Source organism: Phasianus colchicus, chromosome Z (assembly GCF_987193195.1).
Source record: "Phasianus colchicus chromosome Z, bPhaCol1.hap1.1, whole genome shotgun sequence".
NCBI classification, from domain to species: Eukaryota; Metazoa; Chordata; class Aves; order Galliformes; family Phasianidae; genus Phasianus; species Phasianus colchicus.
In genome coordinates this window covers 57,160,880-57,183,194 of record NC_143476.1, presented here as the reverse complement: position 1 = coordinate 57,183,194, position 22,315 = coordinate 57,160,880, and the positions used below count along the sequence as shown (strand labels likewise).

General features: G+C 38.1%; 1 protein-coding gene across 4 annotated transcripts in view; it reads right to left on the bottom strand.

The window, feature by feature from the left end:
- Positions 1 to 22,315, bottom strand: part of APBA1 (amyloid beta precursor protein binding family A member 1) — an 82,636-nt gene that overhangs the window by 20,919 nt on the left and 39,402 nt on the right. For 3 of the 4 annotated variants that reach the window (XM_031608774.2, XM_031608775.2, XM_090132646.1), the window contains exons 2-3: positions 11,967 to 13,171; positions 230 to 331 (exon numbers count right to left, since the gene is read on the bottom strand). In XM_031608774.2, coding sequence (XP_031464634.2) covers positions 230 to 331; positions 11,967 to 13,118 — 1,254 coding nt within the window. In that variant the 5' untranslated portion in view covers positions 13,119 to 13,171. The remainder of the gene's footprint in view (positions 1 to 229; positions 332 to 11,966; positions 13,172 to 22,315) is intronic. The other variant, XM_090132647.1, reaches the window with a different exon arrangement.

Here is a 22,315-nt window from a genome sequence, read left to right as displayed (position 1 = left end):
GGCAGCCAAACAGAGTCAGAAATACCATGATCGCCTTTCTTAAGTATGTTAGAAATTCAGTTGGACAGCCAGGCAAGCACAAGGGAAAGAAGCTGTAAATCAGCCTTGTAGTTTGTTGCAGTATTGACAGAAGAGAAGGGATTGCACAGGTATAATAAGAGGGGAATGACAACAAAAAGGCACGATCAGCATGAACATGACTGTGGCTTTTAAAAAGGTTTCACTCTACCTCTTTATTAGTGGAGGGCTCTGCTGTACTGCAGACATCCTGGTGATGTTGCCTACTTGACGACTCAGCACCCCGAGGTGAAGAAGAATCTGGAGATGGAGACTAGACATGGCAAGAAAATAAAATTAAATAATGATCTGAGTGACCAATGTAGAAATTCTTCTTTCATAATTTCCTCTCACTTGGCAGAGGAAATAAGAAATAAGAGTGAAAAAAAGGAAAAATAAAAAACAAAACAGGACAAACATTTTTGAGATGTTGTAACCCTTGACTTTATCACAATGATCACATGTAACTCAGTACCTCACTGGACTTGGTCTAAACAGCTAAATCTTTTTTAAAAACCATTTATTTATCAGTAATGTATGAAATAAACAGGTGAAAACTTGAAAATCTGTACACAATGGCAAGAAAGACCAAGCCAAAAAGTGTATCATAACATCATTTTTGTGGGGTGAAGGGAGGATTGTCTGTGGCACTGGGCCAACTGCTTACATTTACTGTCAGCATTCAGCAACACTGCAGTCACAGGGCTGCCAGCTGCACAAGAACATTCCTGTTACATGCAGGCAAATGATTCTGTGAGCTTACTGAAAGCTGTGAGCAACACAGACCCATGTTCTAGAACTCTGACATTCTAAGAAAGAAAATATGAAGTCATTAAGCAGAACTAAGCTGTGATGGTAGACAGGTGAGTTGATTACAACCAGAGAATAGATTTTGCTAAAGGTAACTTACTCTTGACTGTCAAATTGTAAAGATGGAAGAGAAGTCTGCAGTTTCCCCTAGCAGCACATAGACTTTCAGGCATGATAAACCTGAAGTGGTAAATTAATTTCATTTAAACAGAAGTAGGCTGCAAAAGTTGTCCATAAATGTCGTTCCACTACATTTAAAAACACCTTTTATTAACTGTACAAAGTAATACTAACACTCAAGGACTTCTTCATGTACTCAATGGCTATACAGTACCAGTATAATCAATGGTTCCTCAATCTAGACAATGTACAAATTCTGTAAATACTGCACAGTTCATTCTATGATCTAAATAACATACATGCCTCTTACATCAAATTTCCTAATTTCCTTCACTTCTTTAACTCACAGACTGTTTTGTGGATAAACTGTCTCTCATACTATTTTCTAGTCATTCAGCATCATCACATTAGAACACTGCAGTAGAAAAACAAATGGAACAGCATACAAAGCAGTATCATCAAATTTCCAGTTCTATGTGATCTGTCAGTGAGCGTTTTGGTAACTGTGGGAAAGGCTATTCTAACCAGAGGCTGTTCCTGACGAATGCTGGTAATGAATGCCATAGTGAGGTACCTAAAGACCACAAAAGGGCAGACTGGGATGCAAATGTGACACAACACTGAGTTGGAATTAATGATGGTGACCAAAACATATGAGAGTACAAAGCGTCAAGCCAGCATGCATTTTAAAGGCAGATTTTCAGAAGGTACTTGCAAAACATGCCTGTGCACATGATAAAATACAAATCCTCTAAAGCAAACTTTAGCATTTGTTTATACAAGCTGAGTTTTTAACTCAGCAGAGCCAGATTTCTACAACCTCCTTTGATATAGGGAGTTTGACCAGTTCAACAGTTCATCACCAATGGCAAATTAGTCTAATACCATTCTTTCATTTTCTTTGATAGAAAGAAAAAAGAAGAAAAAAAGAATCCTCTTCCCTAACCAAAATTATCAAAACCAAATAACAAACTGTGTACAAAGTACATGAGAAGAAACAAGTACTGTCCATGAAAACTTTTCTACAGCATTTGAAGAAGAAACACTCAGATTTCCTTCACATCACAATATTTGTTCAGAGCTACCACTTACAACCCACGAAGAAAGAATGCAGTCACAGTCTGGAAGTAGCTTTCGTACCCATAATGAAATAAATTGACAAATCACACTGGATAGACAACTTGCACAGCTACTGTACAAACTGAATTCTAAAATAAATGTTTAGTGACTGCTTCATTATCTGATAACAAAACACGTTCTAGAAACCTAACAAAAATGCTTTCAGAACAAACAAAATAAATGCATGTGAAGCATGCTGTTATTACATATAGATCCATCAGAGGAATGAAAGTGTTTTCTGAAGTGCAGTAATAAAAAAGTACAAGTTGCCCACTAGAATATCTACTTACGTTTTTCTTACGATACTCAACCTGGTACATCCAAAAATTCTCCATCTCAATTTTAGTGTTGTTTGATTCTAACTAACACGCAACTCACTTCACTTGAGAAGCCTTTCCTGCTATTGCTCAGAGGAATTCAGTAACAGAACTTGTAACTGGAGAGGATGAAGCATTGTGTTGCATGGAACTTATCCCAGTCAGCCCAGTTGACTGCTGAATAACTTGTGAAGAAAAACATAATCGACACTGAAACTTCTTCAAACACATCCACCTGCTTTTGTTTTATAAAAGCAATGCTGTTTTACCTGTTTATGGCAGCAGAGTCTCTGAAAACAGTATAACTTTGGGCCACAAACAAAACTGGAACAAAAAGGATGAAATACTATTTCAGCATATCAAGATGAAGTTAAACAAAAGACTGTTACTTAAAATGTCTGCATATAGGCTTCTTGGCCAAAGAACAGCAGATTCTCTCTTTCTGTACATTAATTCCCAAAAGATAAAAGCAAGGGCTAAGGGTAAAGCAAGGACTTTAAATTTAATTGACCTCAGTGACAAAAAGTCCCCTGAATGCTACCACATACATTAAGCAAAGGTCAAAGCACTACAAAATTTTCAGATCCAGCATGCAAGCGTAGTCAGACCTGTGCCCCGTTGTTTTAATTGTCTATTCATTGTAATCTATCAAACTATTTCTTGCTATTGATATAAAACTGTCTTTCAGACCATGACTGCATTCCTTGTACACTATATATAGTGTTATTAAGCATTACATTCAGTATTGTTATGAGCTAGTGTTGAAGTTGTTCTTCTTTCCTTCAGGAGAAGAAAGAGGAAAGAAAATGCACCTAAATTCCACAGCTAAAGTTTTTAATAAGCAATTCACCACGGCTGTCCTCTTTCGGAATCTGATTCAAAGTATACCCCATAAAAGACAACAGGAGTTAGACCATTCATTTAACAGATGCTGGATTACCACTTTGAGTTTGTCAGAACCTCTCTTACAATCCACAGACTCTCCAATTAAGCGGGATGTTATGCATATTCACTACTCTTCTTTAGAAAGACATAAAACAAGTTCTGTCTGACCATGTAAGTAATAACATGATACTATTTAGAACCACAGAATCACCAAGGTTGGAAAAGATCTCCAAGACCATCCAGTCCAACTATCCACAGTCACCAATATTTTTCCACTAACCCATGTTCCTCAGTACAACATCTAAATGTTTCTGGAACACCTCCCGATATGGTGACTCTACCACCTCCCTGGGCAGCCCCATTCCAGCACCAGACCACAATCATGGAGAGGTATTATTTCCTAACATTATTTCCAACCTGAATCTCCCCTAGTACAACTTGAGGTCACTCCCTCTCATCCTATCACTAGTTACATGGGAGAAAAGGCTGACTCCAGCTCACCACATCCTCCCTTCAGGTAGTTGTAGAGAGCAATAAGGTCACTCCTGAGCATCCTGTTCTCCAGACCATACATTCCTAGTTCCCTCAGCTGTTCCTCATAAGATCTGTGCTCCAGGTCCTTCACAGCTTTGCTGTCCTCTCGACATGCTCCATGTCTTTCCTGTAGTGAAGGGCCCAAAACTGAACACGGTACTCGAGGTGTAGCCTCACAAGACTTATGTAAGTCTGATTTCTGGTTCTTAAGAATGGAACTAGAAATCAGATTGCTGGATCTTAGGAGCATCAACATTTTCTCCCATTTCCTCTGGAAAGGTCTGACAGGAAAAAAAGCACTTAAGTAGTGCTGAGAGCTCTGTGAATTCAAGTTAGTGACCTGTTTCTGTTACATTAATGTATGAAAATGACAATATAAAGGAAAAAACTTGATTTTACTCCTTTGCTGCTGGCTCAGTTCATAAAAAAAGAAAGAACTGTAATTTTCATGTGCCAAATATGAAAAAATTTCCTCGGATAGTTAAGTACAATACTTAAGTACCACAAGACAATGTGATTTATAAGTAGAACTGCTTTCCAATGCAAAAAGGCATAAATCACTCGATTCAAGTAATCTACCTACCACTCCTTCCTATGGCTACCTCAATTACCTATCAAAAGGCAATATTTCTTGGCCAAAACTGCCTATTTTGTTGTTGTAGAGCATATGCTGTGACTTGAACAGTTAAAATTCTGTTCACTAAAAACTAGACTGACACCATCAATATATATTCATAATTCTTAAATGATGTCAAGTACCCATTAAGAATAGAGCTAAGGAGCTAAATTTCCTTACAACATAACTAGTCATTACTACTAGTCTGCTTTGTATAAATATGCATTAAACACAGTGTTAAGATGAAGGCTTTGGAAAAAAAAAAAAAACAAACCTATTGTACACATACATGCATACTGTGGAATAACGTATGGAATTCATTTTTTACCTGTGACACAAGAAAGAAACACCAATTTTTCCTCTAGTTAAAAATGTGACACAACCACATCTCTCCGCATAACCAGCACACTCATGCAACAGTTTCATAGATGGTTCAGGACATCTTCTTAATACTTCTAATTTGTGCAGATGATAACAGACGTTAACTTGAGGGAAGATAACTAACTGACTGATCTACTCAAATGAGAACAAAATATTTAGTGGCTATAGCACCTCTCCATACAGAAATCCCAGGTACCCCATATGACTCCTGTTGCACTCTTTGCTTCAATGAGCAGACCACCGCCCTTGGCACGGACTTTGCCTGACCCCCCAGTGCAGCTTCTGCTGCAAAAAATGACCAAACAGAACACAAGTAAGATACTTGCTTATGGTCAACAAATCACCATTCCTGCAGATTCAGATAATCATGAATAATAACCTGTAAATACAGATAAGACAGGTTATGTTTTGTACGTAGATTAAAGTGATCTGCAGCAGTAGGACGTGCATATGCCAAAGAGGTTGTGTATGATCAGAAATGAGCTTTACGTAAGATCTGAGAACTTCAGCAGTTCAAGGCGCCTTGGTTTGAGGTGACCTCACTAGTTTGGCTGAAGAAGTCTGCTGATAATGAAGCCTCCTGCCACTCACAGCCAACAGACAATGAGTGACAAACCTCCTGAGGGATATGAATGTCCACAAGTGCTAAAAGTCTGAATAAACTAGCTTTTTAAAACACTGTCCATTACTGTCTGTACAACAAGACAAACATAATTCTCCAGCAAAATTCACTGAGGCTAAAAAAAAACTGAGATTTTTTTTAATCTGAGCTATGATTGTGTATCTAAACCAATGTCTTTCAGAAAAGATCCCAATTTGCTACTATTTTAATTACTAAATCTTGGATACAAAATACAAATATACCTAAGGATAAGAAGAACATTAGATTTGATGCCGAAAATTCAGAGTGAGCTTACAATAAATGTAACTGAGACTGCAACGGGAAGAGGCCCTTTGCCTGTTCCAAAGAACCTCTCAGCCACAGAAATCAGGAGCAGTACACATGCAGTACCACAGCCACACTCTATGGGCTGGTAACTTCTCTCTGAATAAAACCTTATGTCTGTACAAACTCTGACTGTCTATCAGACAGCACACATATGAAGAGGGCAGGGTCCATCCAGCAGAATGCACAACAGAAGAAAGGCTGACAGCACAACAGGACTCCTAGAGCTGGCGCAGTGCTGACTGCTTCTCCCTCTCAAGCACGGACTTCCACAGCTGTACTTTCACTTGAATTCATAGTTTGAATAGAGTTCCATGACTCAGTTTAAAGAAAGAAAAAAAAGAAAAAAAAAGCATGCTCTAGAAAGCACCTGCCATCATGAACATTAATTGATAAACATCTCACAGAATCACAGAACACCCTGAGTTAGGAGGGACCTACAAGGACCATCAAATCCAACTCCTGGCTCTGCAAAGGACTACTCAAAATTCAAACACCACATCTGAGAGTGCAGAAGGTTAGAAGGTAACCTAGCACAGACTTACAGGACTAATGATAGTGCAGTGTCTGATGCACGGACTCAGATGTGAACAATTCATTTATTACAAATTCTCACATTACTTATATACCTTCACAAGTTTTCTTTTTCTAGATTTCTCATCCACCCCTACAAATTTCCCATCCACCTTTACATGTCAACAGTGCATTCTACAAAACACTCTTCAACCGTTCACACAGGGGCTTATCCAATCAGAGCCGTAAGACGTTCTTTTTTCTTCTAGAGTTGTCCTTGGTTCTCATGTTGTTTATCTTGCTCCACAGCTGCTGCTCTGAACAGTTTTTCTTGTATTCCGACATGATTGCAAAGAAGGGCACAAGCAAACAATAGAGCAAATAATAGTATTCTACAATTGAGAAATGCCAAGCGAGGAAATGAAAACTTAGTCATAAATCTTAAAGAACTGGATGCAAGATGTAGTGATTCAATACAGGAACATTAAGGCATCTTATTTTTCTCATAGACAACCCTCAGCTGGTACTCACTGCTCTGAAAAGCGCACATCACAGGACCACAAATGTGTATCTTGAAGAATGAGGATGCTAAAAGAATGGTGTATTTCCTGCATTTTCAAGCATATGACAGTGTATTTTCTGACATTCTTTACAGAAAATATATTTTTTTTTATGGGACTTTCTTTTCAGCAGTACACTCAGCTACTAAGAAACTCTGACTGGCTTTCTTCTGTGTGACTGATGAATCACCATAAAACCTTCTGCCCTGGGGATTAAAATATATATAATTTATTTTTTTTTCTTAAACTGGACTTTCTACAGATTTTTAAGACTGTGATCTTGACAGAAAGACGACCCATATTCTTTGTGCTCAACAAAGAGTTTTAAAAGGTTCACTCAGAGAAAGAAAGCAGTATCTTAATAATACAAACTCATATTTATTTCACTTCTACTCTTTCACTCCCAGTTCATCTATTAGTGAAACCTGCTTAATTATTTAAAACAGACTTCTTTATTCCCTTGTTAATAAAACATCAGTCAAGTTCTGGAAAAAGTGAAGCAACTTCATCTCCATAAAGGCACTCAATTTCTGGACTCATCACAATTGAGATATACGGCTGAGAACTCAAGGATTGAAATAAAATACCCATAACCAAAAAGAGACACGCAGCACAGTTCTGTTTTATGTGAAAGGCTTACTTTATGCTGTGAGTTTCCACCTTAAAAATCCAAACCATCTACGTATTCAGTTTGAATTTACATTAGGCTTTATTCTAATGATCCACCAATCTCAAGTGTCTGCAGAGAAACAGAGACAGTGGCCACCACTGAGGGATCTTTACAAAACCAAAGTCTCAGAACACAGCAATAAAACATTCCTTGCAGATCAACAAAACAGTTTTAAGATCTATAGTTTCATAAATAACTTAACAGACCTCAGTAAACCACTGTTTTCTCCTGATTGAGGCAGAAATAAAGTAGGTAGTCTGACTCTATTCTTTGGTCATGAGAAGACAGAAATACTCCTTAAATCCCAGCCAAAAGAAGATCTACTACTTTTGTGCCTTTTGGTGAATTTCTCAGCAGGCCCCTGTATTTCCACAACATGAAAAGCCACTGTTATCACAGCTGACATTTTAGGATGGTTTTCTGACCTTTTGTACTATTTATATACCAGAATACTCCATCTTATTCTGAGGTATCTCCCACGAAGAACTATTATTCCTTTTTCTACTCTGCATTCACACACTGCAAACATCCTCTACATTGATCTTTAAACACTGCAATTCCTATGCTCGGCTAGGTGTACCCACAACAATTTTCTAATGGAGAAATCGGAAAATAGAAATAAGACTGAGCTACCTAAATGGAGTACAGGCATTCCCTTCCATGGAGATAACTGTAGACATTGAAAACAGTATCCCCTAAGGGGATACTGTAGGCAGACCATAAGCTTCACACTGGTCTCCAGCTATAAGCATTGTTCAGTAGCTTATCTCCAGTAGCATATCTCCAGTTTCACACTGAACAAAACTTAACCTAACTGCAGCTTCACAGCTCTTTTCCACCGTGGGTCAGTTTTCTGATGTCACATTTCTCATAGCTGAGCAGCTCTAACTGTTACTGCACTTGAAAAAGATACACTCATGAGGCTATATCCAAGTGACCTTCCACTTTGGTTTTAAAATGTTCTCAGATAAATAGATTTTAGAAATGTACGTTGATTTTTCCTATCTCAGTTGTCAAACTACCAAAAAAACAAAAACCCTGTACTTATGACAAAGACACAGAGAATTGTTCGGCTTTTATCAAATACACAAGTAGTGTGCCTACTGTACCTTCCCACAAACCACCTGGTACCCAAGAGAAAGCATCACTACAGAAGGTGCACAAGACCACTGCAGCAAACAGTCTCCATTGTTTAATATTAAGCAGATAGTTGGTAACCCTATTTATTTATTCACACAAGTCTGCTGTCTACCTCTGACATCACCATACTACCCATTTACTGCAGCAGAATTTTTCATGGCTGTTGAGTAATTTTCATTCTTTGTATACATACAATACATTTGCTGTGGGGAAAAACAGAGTGTCTAAAATTCCTGGCAGATTAAATATTGAGTAAACATGGAAACACGGCTTCTTAAATACAAACAGACTTTTACTCAAGTGATCTGTATCCTTCAGTTATGCTTACTGCATAAATCATTCCTAAGTACCAAACTATATCCAGCTGCCGGCTAGTCAAAAACTTCTTGGTTACTAGCTTCTCAAAACAGTCTCTGGACAGTATAAAATCATCTTTGTCCACACATTCTTATATGAAATTATCATCCAAATGCTCAGAACTAAGGAGTGACAGTCACTTTATTGTGAAAAAAAGAAAAGAGTTTGTCATATTTAATGACTCTCAACTGGAAATCATTCTTCTGACTCTCTAGGTGAATCCCTCTCTTGAAAAGCTCCTTGCTAAGCAAAAAGTGACCATTACTTAGCTCTAAAAGGAACTCTATCAGTTTCAGTATCATATGATTAACTATACAGAATGATTAGAAGTATTTCCAAGCAAGTATTACTCTAAAAGCAAAACAGTTTTGTTAAGAAAAGCAAAGTGGGAACAGTTTTCAAAGCAGACCTTCAAAAATAATGAAGGTAATAAAATATTCAATTTGCATCATCTGTCGGTCCATGGTACTTCTGGGCAAAGAAAAGCATGTCTGCACTGCCTCTCTCTGTCATTCCTTCTTATATCAAAACCAAATATCAGTAATCAGATTGAGTTACATCTCTGGTATAGACTTGATAACACTGAAAAGCTTGTGTTTGAGATCCTTTTTCTTTTCTTTCCAGAGTAAGAAAGGAAATCTACATCCAGATAAACAGGCTTTGGATACATTTTCACTCTAACTGACCACTCACAAGTCACTCAGTCAGCATTAACACAATTTTGTCCAATTTACTGCTATGCAGTCGTAGTAATGCTCTGTTTAAGAAAGCAAACTGTTCAGAACAGTATAAGCTGAAATATGATGTGAACAGTCCACTAAAGCATACACCATACAATCTTAAATTAGAAACAAAATCCCTACCCAATCCCAAGTCCTGTACTATATTCTTCTTTTGCAATACAGACTTCCCTCAACCTGCTACAGATCTTCTAAACCATTACTCAACTTATGTTCTCTTTCCAAGGGCACAGACTGTACAGTTTGTACAGCCTACAACCACCATTTAACTTTGCACACAGAACTACGCTTATCACTACACATCACTGTTTTAATTGTAGCTGGAACTTAAAATCTCAGTCAGGTTCTTATCTGACAGGCAATGAAAACTCCTGAATTGGTGCAAAACAGAAACACCAAAGTACTTCAATATGGATATCAATATTGAGGGAGATTGATGGAAATCTGTTTCAACTACTGTATGAATACACCAGGCTGAGTCCTACCAGAATACCTTGAAAATCAAATTCTGCAAAGTGTACTAATACTTCAGAGATCAGCTAGCACACCCTCAGAAAGGACTCACCATGGATACAAAACCTACTCTCGCTGAGAATATCTCTCATTCTGGGTGTTACAAACAAACAGTCAGGAACCAACAGAATGTTCTCTGACCCTCCCAGAAAAAGACAGCACTGGAAGATACAGTCCAAGGATCAGAATGTACAGCAGAAGAGTAATTTCATCCGCATTCAAACAAAAGCAGAGAATTAATTAAAGCTTTTGGAAATTTCTTATATTAAAGACACTTGTTCTCTTTTACAGAACAATCTGATAATGTTCCTTTAGCCTTCAAAAGACTGCTAATCGATTATGTAACTGACTTAATGTAAAAAAATATTAGTAGGAATAGTTTTTGCAGTATTATTTATTTTGGTTTCATTAAAAATTTCAATGAAACTATGAAGAAACAAAAACAAATTCAAACACACTCATGACTATGTGTTTCTAACAGCTTTCAAGCAAAAATAAAATCTGAAAGCTACATCAATCCCAATGTTCCAAAAATATCTTCTCATTTAGTAGAAAACTAACATTCATAGTTTGGAAAACAGATTTAAAAAAAAAAAGAAAAACAGGCGCATGTAGTATATCTACACAGCATGTGATCTTTTTTCACCAACTGAATTCTCTTTGCTGAGCCTGAGGTATTCTGAATAATTCTGACACATTCCTAGAATTTTAGAGTAATTTAGTTTAGAAGGCCAAAAAAATACACAAAAAGTTCTTCCAAAACAACAAAGGACAGAAAGAAGATTCCACAGAAATAAAGAGGATGGAGCAGATGTTTGCAGCGCGGCGCAGTTATCCTTGAAGCAATAGCATGGGACTGCTTCAGAAACTGTTTTTGCCTGGTAGGTATAGTATCCCAGCTATTTTCACAGGCATAAATTTAACACAGCTAATAGTTGTTTATGAGTTTATTTTATTAGAAATACAGAAAACCCATAAAATTTCAAGTAAATACTATTATATAAGCCACTGGAACCACAGACTGTGCATTAATTCTGATTCAAGTTAAGCCTTATGCCAGAAGTAAAGAATTTGAGAATTGTTCATGCTGTATATCTTAATAATGGTCTTTGATAATTACACTGATGGAGATCAAATACATTTTACAGTGTTAATATACTGAAGATCAAAGCATATTTCCAGAGAATGCAGGAGGCCAAAGCCAGCGCAGCTTTTCTGGAATCTGGATATGTGACATCATCATATATAAAATGTACATATTTTTGATGGAACTGTTAATATTGCTATTGAGACTTAGAAACCTAGAATTAACAGGAAAATGAAAGGCTAAATTATATAAGACAGTGTTAAGCAGCTAGTAAATATCCCATGGCAATGAAAAATTGAAATGCACTTGCTTCAGGAGAAAAAAAAAGTGAAGAACTTTGCATGTCAAATCCCTTAATAGCTTAACTGGGGTCAGAAGCGTTTCAACAAGAAAATTTTGCTCCACTTATAACATATACATGTTTACCTCTTACAAGCCCTCTAGAGTACATATCTCAAATAGGCAAAGCACTGCATAATTTGCTGAAGAATATGTCACAGAACATGAACGAAGTCCACCCTCTCTCACTGCAATGTATGCTACCACTAAAGAAACATGTAAAGAAACACATAATTGAGAACTGAAAGTTTTGTGTACTCACATCTCCATCTAGTGGCCTCTGGTCGTCAGAATCCCTGGTTGGGCTGATGTCCTGCCGCATCACCCAGATAGGCTCCTTCGGTTCATCAGGAGTATAAGGAGAACGGATGGTTCTTGTCTTCACTTCCTCAATAGCCTCTTTAATATCCTTAATGGCTAGTGAAATTGCATCTCTCTTTTCCTTGCTGTACCTCTGCACAGTTTCTCCCGAGCTGGATGTAACTCGAGAACCAGGTGCGAGCTGGCCATTGCTTTCATGCCCCCCACCGGCAAGAGTGTGAGCATGCTCCAAACTCTGCTCGGCTTCTGGCATGTCTTCAGCTGCCTTGTCCAAGCTCTGGGAGCTCATGCTCTGCTTCACCTCTGCCACAATCTGATCAATGTCCTCCTCTTGTTCATAACTATCCATTCTTGGGTAGGGTGCAAACTCTGCCTCCTTTTCTGGGCTGTCGGACTCTCCATCAGACCGCTCATCATAATGGTGAAGGCGGGCACCAAGGGCCTCCTTGCGGTAATTGTCAGCTTCCTCCCTTTCCCGCTCATACAGCTGGATCCCCTCCCTAGCATCAAGGTCTGGTGTATCTCCTATCTCCTCATACACATGCTCCTGCAGTCCATAGTCAGCATAAGGCTCAGCATACTGCTCATCCTCCCCTCGGTGGAACAGTCGATGTGTGTAGACATAACCCGAGTAGGCTGCGTTCATGGCTTCCTCATGCTCGATGGAATGGAAGTGTAAGTGATTGGGCAGTGTTCGGTTATGAATGGCCTCACCATGCTCAGCCTCAGCATTCTCTGTGTATTCCTCAGACTCAGGCCTATACTGCACTGCATATGCACTCTCATCTTCATTTTCCTGAACTCTCTCTGTGTCATAACTATCCCCCACTGTGGCTATCACATCCCCTTCTGCAGTATCTGTATGGTTGTGGAAGCCACTCTCAGTGCTGGCTGACCGAGCTAACATCCCTTCCTCCTCCTGCCCAGACAGGGCCATTTGGGTGCTGTTTGTAGGCCTTGGATAGTGAGTTGCATACCGCTGCTCCTCTTCCACCTCTGAGTGCTCCAGGTCAGCCTCCACTGACTCATTCACTGCTCCATTTGCTGGCTCTTCACTTACCTCCCCATCAGGCAGTCCAACCAAATGATTCATGGCAAGTTCTGGTGGGTAGGTCACTTACTCTATTGACATTTTGTCAATCACAGCTGGAAAGAAAGGAAAAAAAGCAACAAACTATGAAATTACTCTAAGAAAAAGCGGAGCCAATGAAAAGAAGCAACAAATGGCACCCTTCCATTCCCAGCAGATAAACTTCTGATTCCATCAGCTCTGAAGTCAGAGGACAGCCAGCACTACAGTACAACCTCCTGTAGAAATATTCTCCAAAAGCTCAAACAAACCATGATTCTCTTGGGTAGTGCACTTCCCACTTTTAATAACAAATTCTTTGTGGAAGAATCATTTCCAAGCAGCTCTTTCACACTGAAAGGCATTAGAAAAACTAATGATGCCAGGGGCTCTAACGTTGTACAGGTATGACAGAAATATTCCACCACTTTACCTAGAGCTTACTATCTCTGCACAAAGGAAGAATGTCATAGTGTAAAATGACAGATTAAGCCCTACCACCGCAGTCTGCAATTGCTAAGATACATGACACGTATGCACACCACATTTCTCTAATGTGGTATCTCCAGCTGAGCTGACCACCCTATGCACTTCTGAGATCAGTAGAGATAAAAAGGGAAATTCAGCATGCATCTGAAGTAACCTGTTTCTTTTCCCAGGGAAGCATATGACAGCTATATTCAACATAGAATCTTGGAATCTATCTAAAATTATGTAAGATGGATGATGACTCCTGTACCAAATATCTTTCCTCTAACATGAAGCAGCATTACTAATTCTTATAACCATGACCACAGTGAGACTAGCAAGGCATGTCAGCCTTGCTGACTGATTAAAAACCTCAAAAGATGATACAAATACTAGAGATGTCTGCCAACAATAAAGCCTGCAGAAAGAGGGAAAACCCGTAAGAATACAGATTAAACTATGAGAGTTTCTTAGAGCAAGCAGGCTCACCTCCTCAGAAGGTTTCATTTGCACTTAATAGCTTCAGCTATTGTGAACCTTACCCTACATTTTAAAATGTAGTATCATGAAAAGAACATCTTCAGAATTCTAAGTTAAACTGTATGTCTGTGGGTAAAATACAACTTCAGCCTGTGTTTTACTGTTGGAATACTTTAAACTTCAAAGATCTATAAACCCATGCACCAAGAACTAATTAAAAAATTAGAATTAATGTGAAATAGTAGTTGAAGTAAATCCCCCGAGCACAGAGAAGTCTAAATGATAAATCGCTGAATAAACAAGCTCCATGAAGGAGCACTGGAAATACCGACGAGAAAACAATAGCAATTTCAGCTGCCCTCTGTCGGAGAATTTGACAGGCAGGGAAGGCTAGATGGGAGCTACTTGCACTACAGCCCCAGGGGAAATCTAATGGGATCAGCTTCCAGATGAGCAAACACTCCTCCTTGTCTTGTCTTAGCCACACCTATTGTTTTAGTTTAAAACTTAAGAATTCTTACATAAATAAGGAAGTAAGGGAGCAAGACATAACATTGCCCTTGTTCCAGACTAATCTCATTTTCAGAAACAGTCTGTACATATTTCTTGCAAACCTGCACGCTGTGTTTCAGCTCTAAAATTTGACTTTTTATCTCCTTCACAAGGGAGGAAAAAGTATAGCATATCTTAATACCAAAATTGAATTTTCAAAGTAATAGTTAATGTATCACATGAATTGAACAGGTAAAGATTTTCTATACAAATTAATTCTGTTTCAAAATAACTATGAGGAAACTCAGTTCGCTTTTGACATCTAAAGAAGATATCCAAGTAAGAAACCTTCAAAAGGTAAGGTCTTTTGCATCTAAGGTTTGCTAGAAAGAATGGACAGATGTGTGTCAAAACTACCAAAGCAAGCATTCCTCTGCCCCCAGAATGCACAGAACAAGAAACTGCTATTTAAGGGAACAAGAACAAAAGCACTCCAGCGCTTTCAATTTCAAGCCCATAAAAACAGTGAAGACACTAATGTGTAACAGCCCCTTGAAAAGTTCATCCCAAATAAGATTTCCTTTCCCTTAATTTGGACAGAAATAGAATTAGGTTAGAATAGAGGATTACTTAATAATTTTTATTTAAATATCTTGCACTCAAACTCATATCTAAGTATCCTCCACAGAAAAAGGGCAGTATTTGCAGAAAGAAATGAACTTATGCAAAAACACAGAATAATGACCAACTTTCTGAAATCTTTAGCACATATATCCTGGCACACCTTTAACTGCATGATAAGAAGTTAGAAGAGAAGGAAAAATTCCAGACGACACGGCATTTAGAACAACTAAATTCCCAATAGTACCTGAAAATACGTGATTTGATTTTATAAATCTTAATAGGAGAATGCAACACACTAGCTTCCTACGGGGAGATAGCACTGTGGACAGGTACAGATGTATGAAACAAATTAGAGGGATTACAGATCACACAAAATATTCTAATGACCACACAAGAGCCTCAACATTTTCTGTACTCAAAATGGATGCTTCCACAGTAAAATTCTTTCACTTACGAAAGAATGATCTCAGACTAATTTCATATACTGAAATTTCCAGGTTATGTCTTTTGAGGGAATGAGAAAAGTGTTTCACTTTAAGCTTTCTCCCAAGGAAGGTCCTATTCTGATTGTACTTAATTGGTTAATTAAATTTTACTTTTTAACTTTTGGGGAAAAAAATTGAAGATTTCAAAAAACACCGAAATTGATTCACTAAACTGGGGATCTGAATAAATGTCCCAATAACCTTCAATGAGAACCAAGCATCTACGTATATCCATTCAACTATCCAGTCTCTAAATCACCGATTTAAATAATAAGATGGATGTTTAACTAGATCTTTTCTCCTATAGAGAAGCTGCTACTACTAAAATATTATTTTTCTGATTTTTCCTGATTTTTCTTACTAGGCCTTCCAAGAGCACTTCATCTCCTACAAGCAAACAGAAATCAATACCCTAAAAAAAATGCCATAGACAGAAGAGAATATAAGCAAGAAAGGTCATCTGACCTGAAAAATAAAGACACAGCACCCATCTGAAATGTATCATACTCTCCCATTAATTGCCCAGAACAGCAGCTGTGCTCCAGTAATCACACATATACAGGAAAGTGCTTTCTGAGCACTCTCAGCTCTGTACTCAAGACTTGATGGATGAATCTGTCTCCAGAACAGAGAAATCAGAAGCTGATTACTAGTGCAACCAGATCCTTCCTGAAGGTTAAACTACCCCATTGCCTGTATAAAAGAAAAATTAAACATCTCCACATATTTTTCACGCAATAATATGAAATTGCTTGAGAATTTTTCTTTGCTACTTTACATTAAAGAATATTTAAAATACCACCAAAGACTATGCTATCATCTGGAAACAAGAGTATCACATTAACGTTCAGGAAAAACTTCCAATATGGTAAAAATATGAGATTCCAATTTGATTATTTGTTTCATACATTCAGCTGTATAATCACTTGCCTTCTTATGCACGCACAAGCAATTTTTATATTCCAGGTATGTCTGTTCATGTTTACTTCATAAGAGTACCTTAGGGCGCCCCCAAAGCAGCCCTTTCTCCCAGCTGAACCAGTCCCACCATGCAGCCTCCTCTCATAGGGCACAGTCTCCAGCCCCAGGGCCTAAGGCCTGTCCCCCCCCCCCCGAGGGGGCTGAGGGGCCACATCCCATTCCCACCACCCCTCACTTCTACCCAGACACAGTGCTGCCCCAGCTCAGCTCCATGCCACGAACACCTGGGGTCACCCCTGAGTTGCGTCCCAGCCCTACCTGCCCCAGTCTGTATCACTGAAACAGATTATTTATGCACACATTTTTCAATCAATTTTCTCATATATAAAAGACATAACTGTTTCCTCTTATTTCGCACAATGTTTTTAAGAGACAAATTAGTACGTGTGGCGAGCTTGCAAGCAAAAAGAGCTTTGTCTGTCCTAGAAGTCAGCTATTCCTTGAACATGTTTACCCACAACCCCAAGTCACATTAGAAACAGAGAGATCTCAGGCTGAATTTGCAAAGTCATCACATTGAATGTAAGCTGTCTTGACACACTCTCCACAGAATTTCATAAAGTACTCCCAGCAATGCACCAATATTTTACTTGTATAGGTCTTCACAAAAGACAACAAATAATATTTATTTAAATACAGCATGATTCTCAGTCCCTCAGGAACCACGTTACTTGGAAGCATGTGTATATTTCACTCCAGTCAGCAGAGGAAGCCTTGGAAAGAAAAAATATACAACGAGAGTAATATTCAGTTAGTCACAGTGCCATAGTAAAAAATGTTTTCAGTGCAGTACTCATATTCAAATTATGTTACTGAACATATTTTATATCTCCAGTTGCTTCAATATGTTAAACTGTACCAAGGGCTGCATCAATTGTACATAATTTCCAAACCCCTTCCCTGCAAAAACACATCAGGGATTAGGAAAGCATTATTCTTGCTCAAGACAAGGCACTGAAAAATACCCATCTCCAAATACAAACTATTTCACTGAAATAAACAAAACTAAAACTGCAGGTGTAGTTATCTATATGCAGAAACACAGTACACACATATGTGCTTGTTACCCATATGTCTTAATCAATAAATAAACAGGTAACGTGTGCTTATTAAGACTGGAGAGGCTGCATTCAGTACTTTCCTTCCTTGACACATTTACTAATTAAAATAGGCTATGTAAATTTCAAAACTATGATTTCTTACTGCAGACGTTTTTTTTCTAATCACAACTAGCCTAAAAGAATATGCAGATTCCTAGAAGACAGGCAACACTCTTGCTATAAGACAGCTGTACACTGGCCCATGCTTATTTTGTTATTTAGGTGCCATGCTTAACCATGGCACCTAAAAAATCCATTGCCTAAATAAGAACTGGAGCCAGCCAAATACCAGGCACTGTGGCACAAGACTCAGTGGCTTACTATTCAGGTCTCCCCACAGCTGAAAGCACGAGAGATTGAACTTCGGATGTAACAGGGGAAAGAAGTGCAAAACCATAAACTTATGAGCAAAGGAACTCAACTACTTGAACAGAACCATGAACAGATTTAGGTCTGTGGTAGAAATATATGTAAACTGTAAAAATTATTGGGGACGCATAATTACATCTATTATTTAGATATTAGTAACTGTTATTTTTCCCTTATATAACACAATAAACATTCTTAACTCCCAGGATCCACATGGAACAAAGAACCAAGCATAACACCCATACTGGGATAGTAGCATACTGAATTTAGCTGCAGTTTGCACCTAACTGACTGAAAGGTCAATCACATGTTGTATTTCAGTTTCCCATTATTTCTAAATCTCTTTTTACAGAGTTTTACAAAGGGTATAAAACTTTCTGGTGCAATGGATGAATGTGTGTCAGCAGCAGACCCAAATGGTATAATCTCCTTGAAAACAGGGAATCAATTTAGGGTTAATTTAGAATCAATTTCCACATCATTTACAATAGTTCTTATACATCTCTTTTAATTTGAATTGATATTGAAGCCAAAGAAACCTGTACACAGCAGTCTGGAAATGTCATAATTCCCTGCTAAATTTGTAACAGAGTACTGCAACCATGCCATGTTCCTGCAATCCTCATTTTATTCAAAACTTAACTTTAAATTTGTGCAAGGAATACTATTCAATAACTATTCAAAACAGAATGACCAGGGGTCTCAAGCACTGGCCTGGTGAAGCTTTAGGGCACTGGAGAGTGTTAAGCTCATAAAAGAGATTCTTCCCATCACCTTTTCTACTGAAGTTCTGCTTATACAAGAAACAGAGACAAAGGACTCTGGGAGTATGTGAAACCATCCATACGCTGCCAGAGAAAGGTTAACTGGTATTAAGGCCCAAAAGCACTGGAGAAAAATGCTGAGAAGAACCCACAGGCAACCTCTGCAGTAGAATACAAAAATTATACACAGTAGACCAAAGATCCTTAAAAGAAAGGGGGAAAAAATCACAAATCCCAGTTTGAAATTGGTTGAGAGAATAAGTCTGACTGCTCTCACCAACTAGAACAATAAAGCATTGTAAGTAAAACTGCTATTCTAAAAGCTAGGGTAAGGAAATGTAGCTCTTTCCACTCTGCTACAATTCTCCGACAGGTTATTGCTGGTTGTACTATGGATTGAGTCTTTAATTAACAGCTTTATAATCTAAGTTGTTAATTGCATCAATTTCCAGATAAGAAAGAGAAGTTAAAGCTATACATAAAGTGTCAAGTCATAACGACATCTAAGATCAACAGTAGAATGGGGGACTAATTTCAGTCTCTGTTAGAAGTACTGATATTAAAAATGAACATTTACTGAATCTGGGCATATGGTTATTTGTAATTTACAGTATTTTCTTCTCTCTGTAAAGAGGGAAGAACTGCCTCAGAAAGCATAATGGAAAACATCAACTCTTCAGAGATCAAAGGATGTTATCTTCACAACTGCGACATTTTTATAAGAATGAAAAGTATGTATTTCTATTTAAACAATGGGACAATCTATGTTAAAAACAAAACAAACAAACAAAACACACACAAACAAAAATCCTCAAATCAACCTAACAAGAACAAGACCTTTTCCATCTCCTTTTACTTGCCACAGCATGTACATACAAAGCACCTGTGGGCAGAGCTAACAAACATGTTACAGTAAACTGCAGAGAATGACAATCTTCATAGTGAGTATGTATGCCCATGCTTGTGTCATGAGATTAAAACTAAGATATCCAATAAACTCTTGAATTTTCCTCCCCCGTTCACAAATAAAGAGTTAATCCTACCTTTCTGGTTGAGACAATCTTACTCAGCTGTATTCTCGGTTGTTATACTCTTGATGTAAATATCTACCATGCACAATTATTTTTTGATGCAGTGGAGACAGAAAACATATCAGACAAGAATTAAGATTCAAAACACTCTGCATCTGTTAAAAATTCTGAGTCATTTAGTCCTTCTGATTTAATAACTTGAAATTATAGTGTGAGGGGAAAGTCAATTTTTATCAATTTTGTTGTGGAAAGCAAAATTTTAAAGTGACTTAAACACAAGATTTGTTAATTCCTCAACATGAACAAGTCACACGCTGTGTCAGGTACACAGAAACATTCTGACAGTGTTGAGATGACCTCAGTAAAAGAAGGATCTGCTAGAACTTTATAGAAGGTCCTTGAGTAAATATCAGGCTGATGAGAACAATGCGTAACAAAGGGGAAAGCCTGCCCAGTTAGTCTCTTAGTTAATTGTGTCCTTCAGCTGAAAGAAGCATGAAGAACAATATTTCCAGGGGCAATTGTTTCAAGCAAACAAAGGCTAGAGCAGTAAGAATAAAAAGCCTCTAGGACTGCCAAGCAATAGGTTATTTACTTCTTAAAGGCATCTGTACCAAATCTAGCAGCCACCAAGACAGCAGAACAACACTTCTTGAGGTAAAAAAATCTGTTTCTTATCTTCCCAAACCCAAGACTCATCAAAAAGGTATGGAAATACCACTGAAACTTCAGTAACTGCCCAGATTCTGTATCATCTGATCCATAAAAGGATTTGTTCTGTGGAGCTCACAATTGCCTCAGAGCTTCAAGCTAACGGATACACCCTCACAGAAAGCAACAATTTTATTTCACTGCCATCGAAGGAGCTGTATCTCAGTTAAGCTGAAAGCTGGTGGGAAAGATGGGATAAAGAATGTGCCTACCTTCAATCACGCAATAGGGAGATAAATATGTACCACTGCCTGGCAACTGTAACACCAGCTATGGAAAACACCAGATTTTACAGTACCTCTCTCCTTCAGCTCAGAAACACAAAAGACTCAAAAATGGCTTTTTTTTTTTTTTAATTGTTATTTCAGTTGGACACTTAAGCACATAGGGGTTTTTGTTTGTTTGTTTTTGGGCTTTTTTTTTTTGGTGCAAAATATTTGTCTAGAAATGCTTGAAAAGGTCATGTAAGATACAGAGGTGTTATTCAGAATGGGGAAGAATAAGGAGGATGGACAGATGTATTATCTACAAAATACCCACGTATTTTACTATGGCGGCATGCCAGGTCTTTTCCACTCCCTTCTCAAAAACAACTGAATAAACATTTCTGAGCTGACAACCCTAGGCTCCTCTTCAAGGACATGATGTATACTTGGAGCACATTATTAAGAAGCTGCTTTTAAGTGCTGGATAGCTTGCCTGGTGGAGAAACAGAAAACTCCCACTAACAAGGATTTTACTTAAAGGTCCAGGCTAACAAAAATTAACTAACTAAATACATTGAATGCAACTTCAGAAAGTTTGAGCGTGTACCTATACAACTTTTATATTCAGTAAAAACAAAAAAACAAAAACACACAAAAAAACAGAAACCAAGAAACAAAAACTATGGAACAACAACAAAGATGCAAAGGAGGAGAAAGTGGGAATGTATAATTGTAACTGCTGTAACCTATTAAGTTTTTTTTGTTTTTTTTTTATCACCCCCAAAGAGACAACTTTCTCTTCTACCACACTTTGTTATAATTTTAGCCCAACTAATCTCCAGACATAAGTTGCAACAGCACTTGCAGTTCCTTCAGTTTCTTCCATCCTGAGGATAAACTGATTTAGTCCCCATTAAAACAAAGCAAAACCCACCACTGCCAACAAAAACAAGTCAGAACAAAGCAACAACAACAAAAGACCTAAAAAAAACAAAACTGCAGAGAATAGCTCTGGAGGCTTGAAAGAAAACTGATCTGTCACTTCCATCTTCTCATAGATTCACAATTCTGTCACAGTGCTACACTATAAAGGCAGCCACACTGCCCTCTTAAGTACCACTTGGAAGGATGCCATACATTTATGTCTGAAGCTATTAGAGAAAAAAAATGGCCAAACTGGACATTACACAAGTGTGTCTTCCACTGCTACAAGCTTCTTGAACTCTGACGACTTCTCAGCAACAGCGCAGATGCACCAAAAGGTATCCCATACAAGATTTTTGGCTGCCACAGGCTGGTCTGACTAGACCAGCACCTACTTGCATTTGACTAGCACCACTAGAGATGTCCCAGGCTGCCCTAAAGCACTTTTTATCTAGTCTGACATGGGAACAGCTTCTGCGCCTTAGGAAGCTGTGCCCCTGTGCTCCTCTACAGGGCTGATGTGAGAAAGGTCACTTGTCCCAAAGGTGAGTACCAACATGGATCTTATTCCCCCACACAGGGGAAG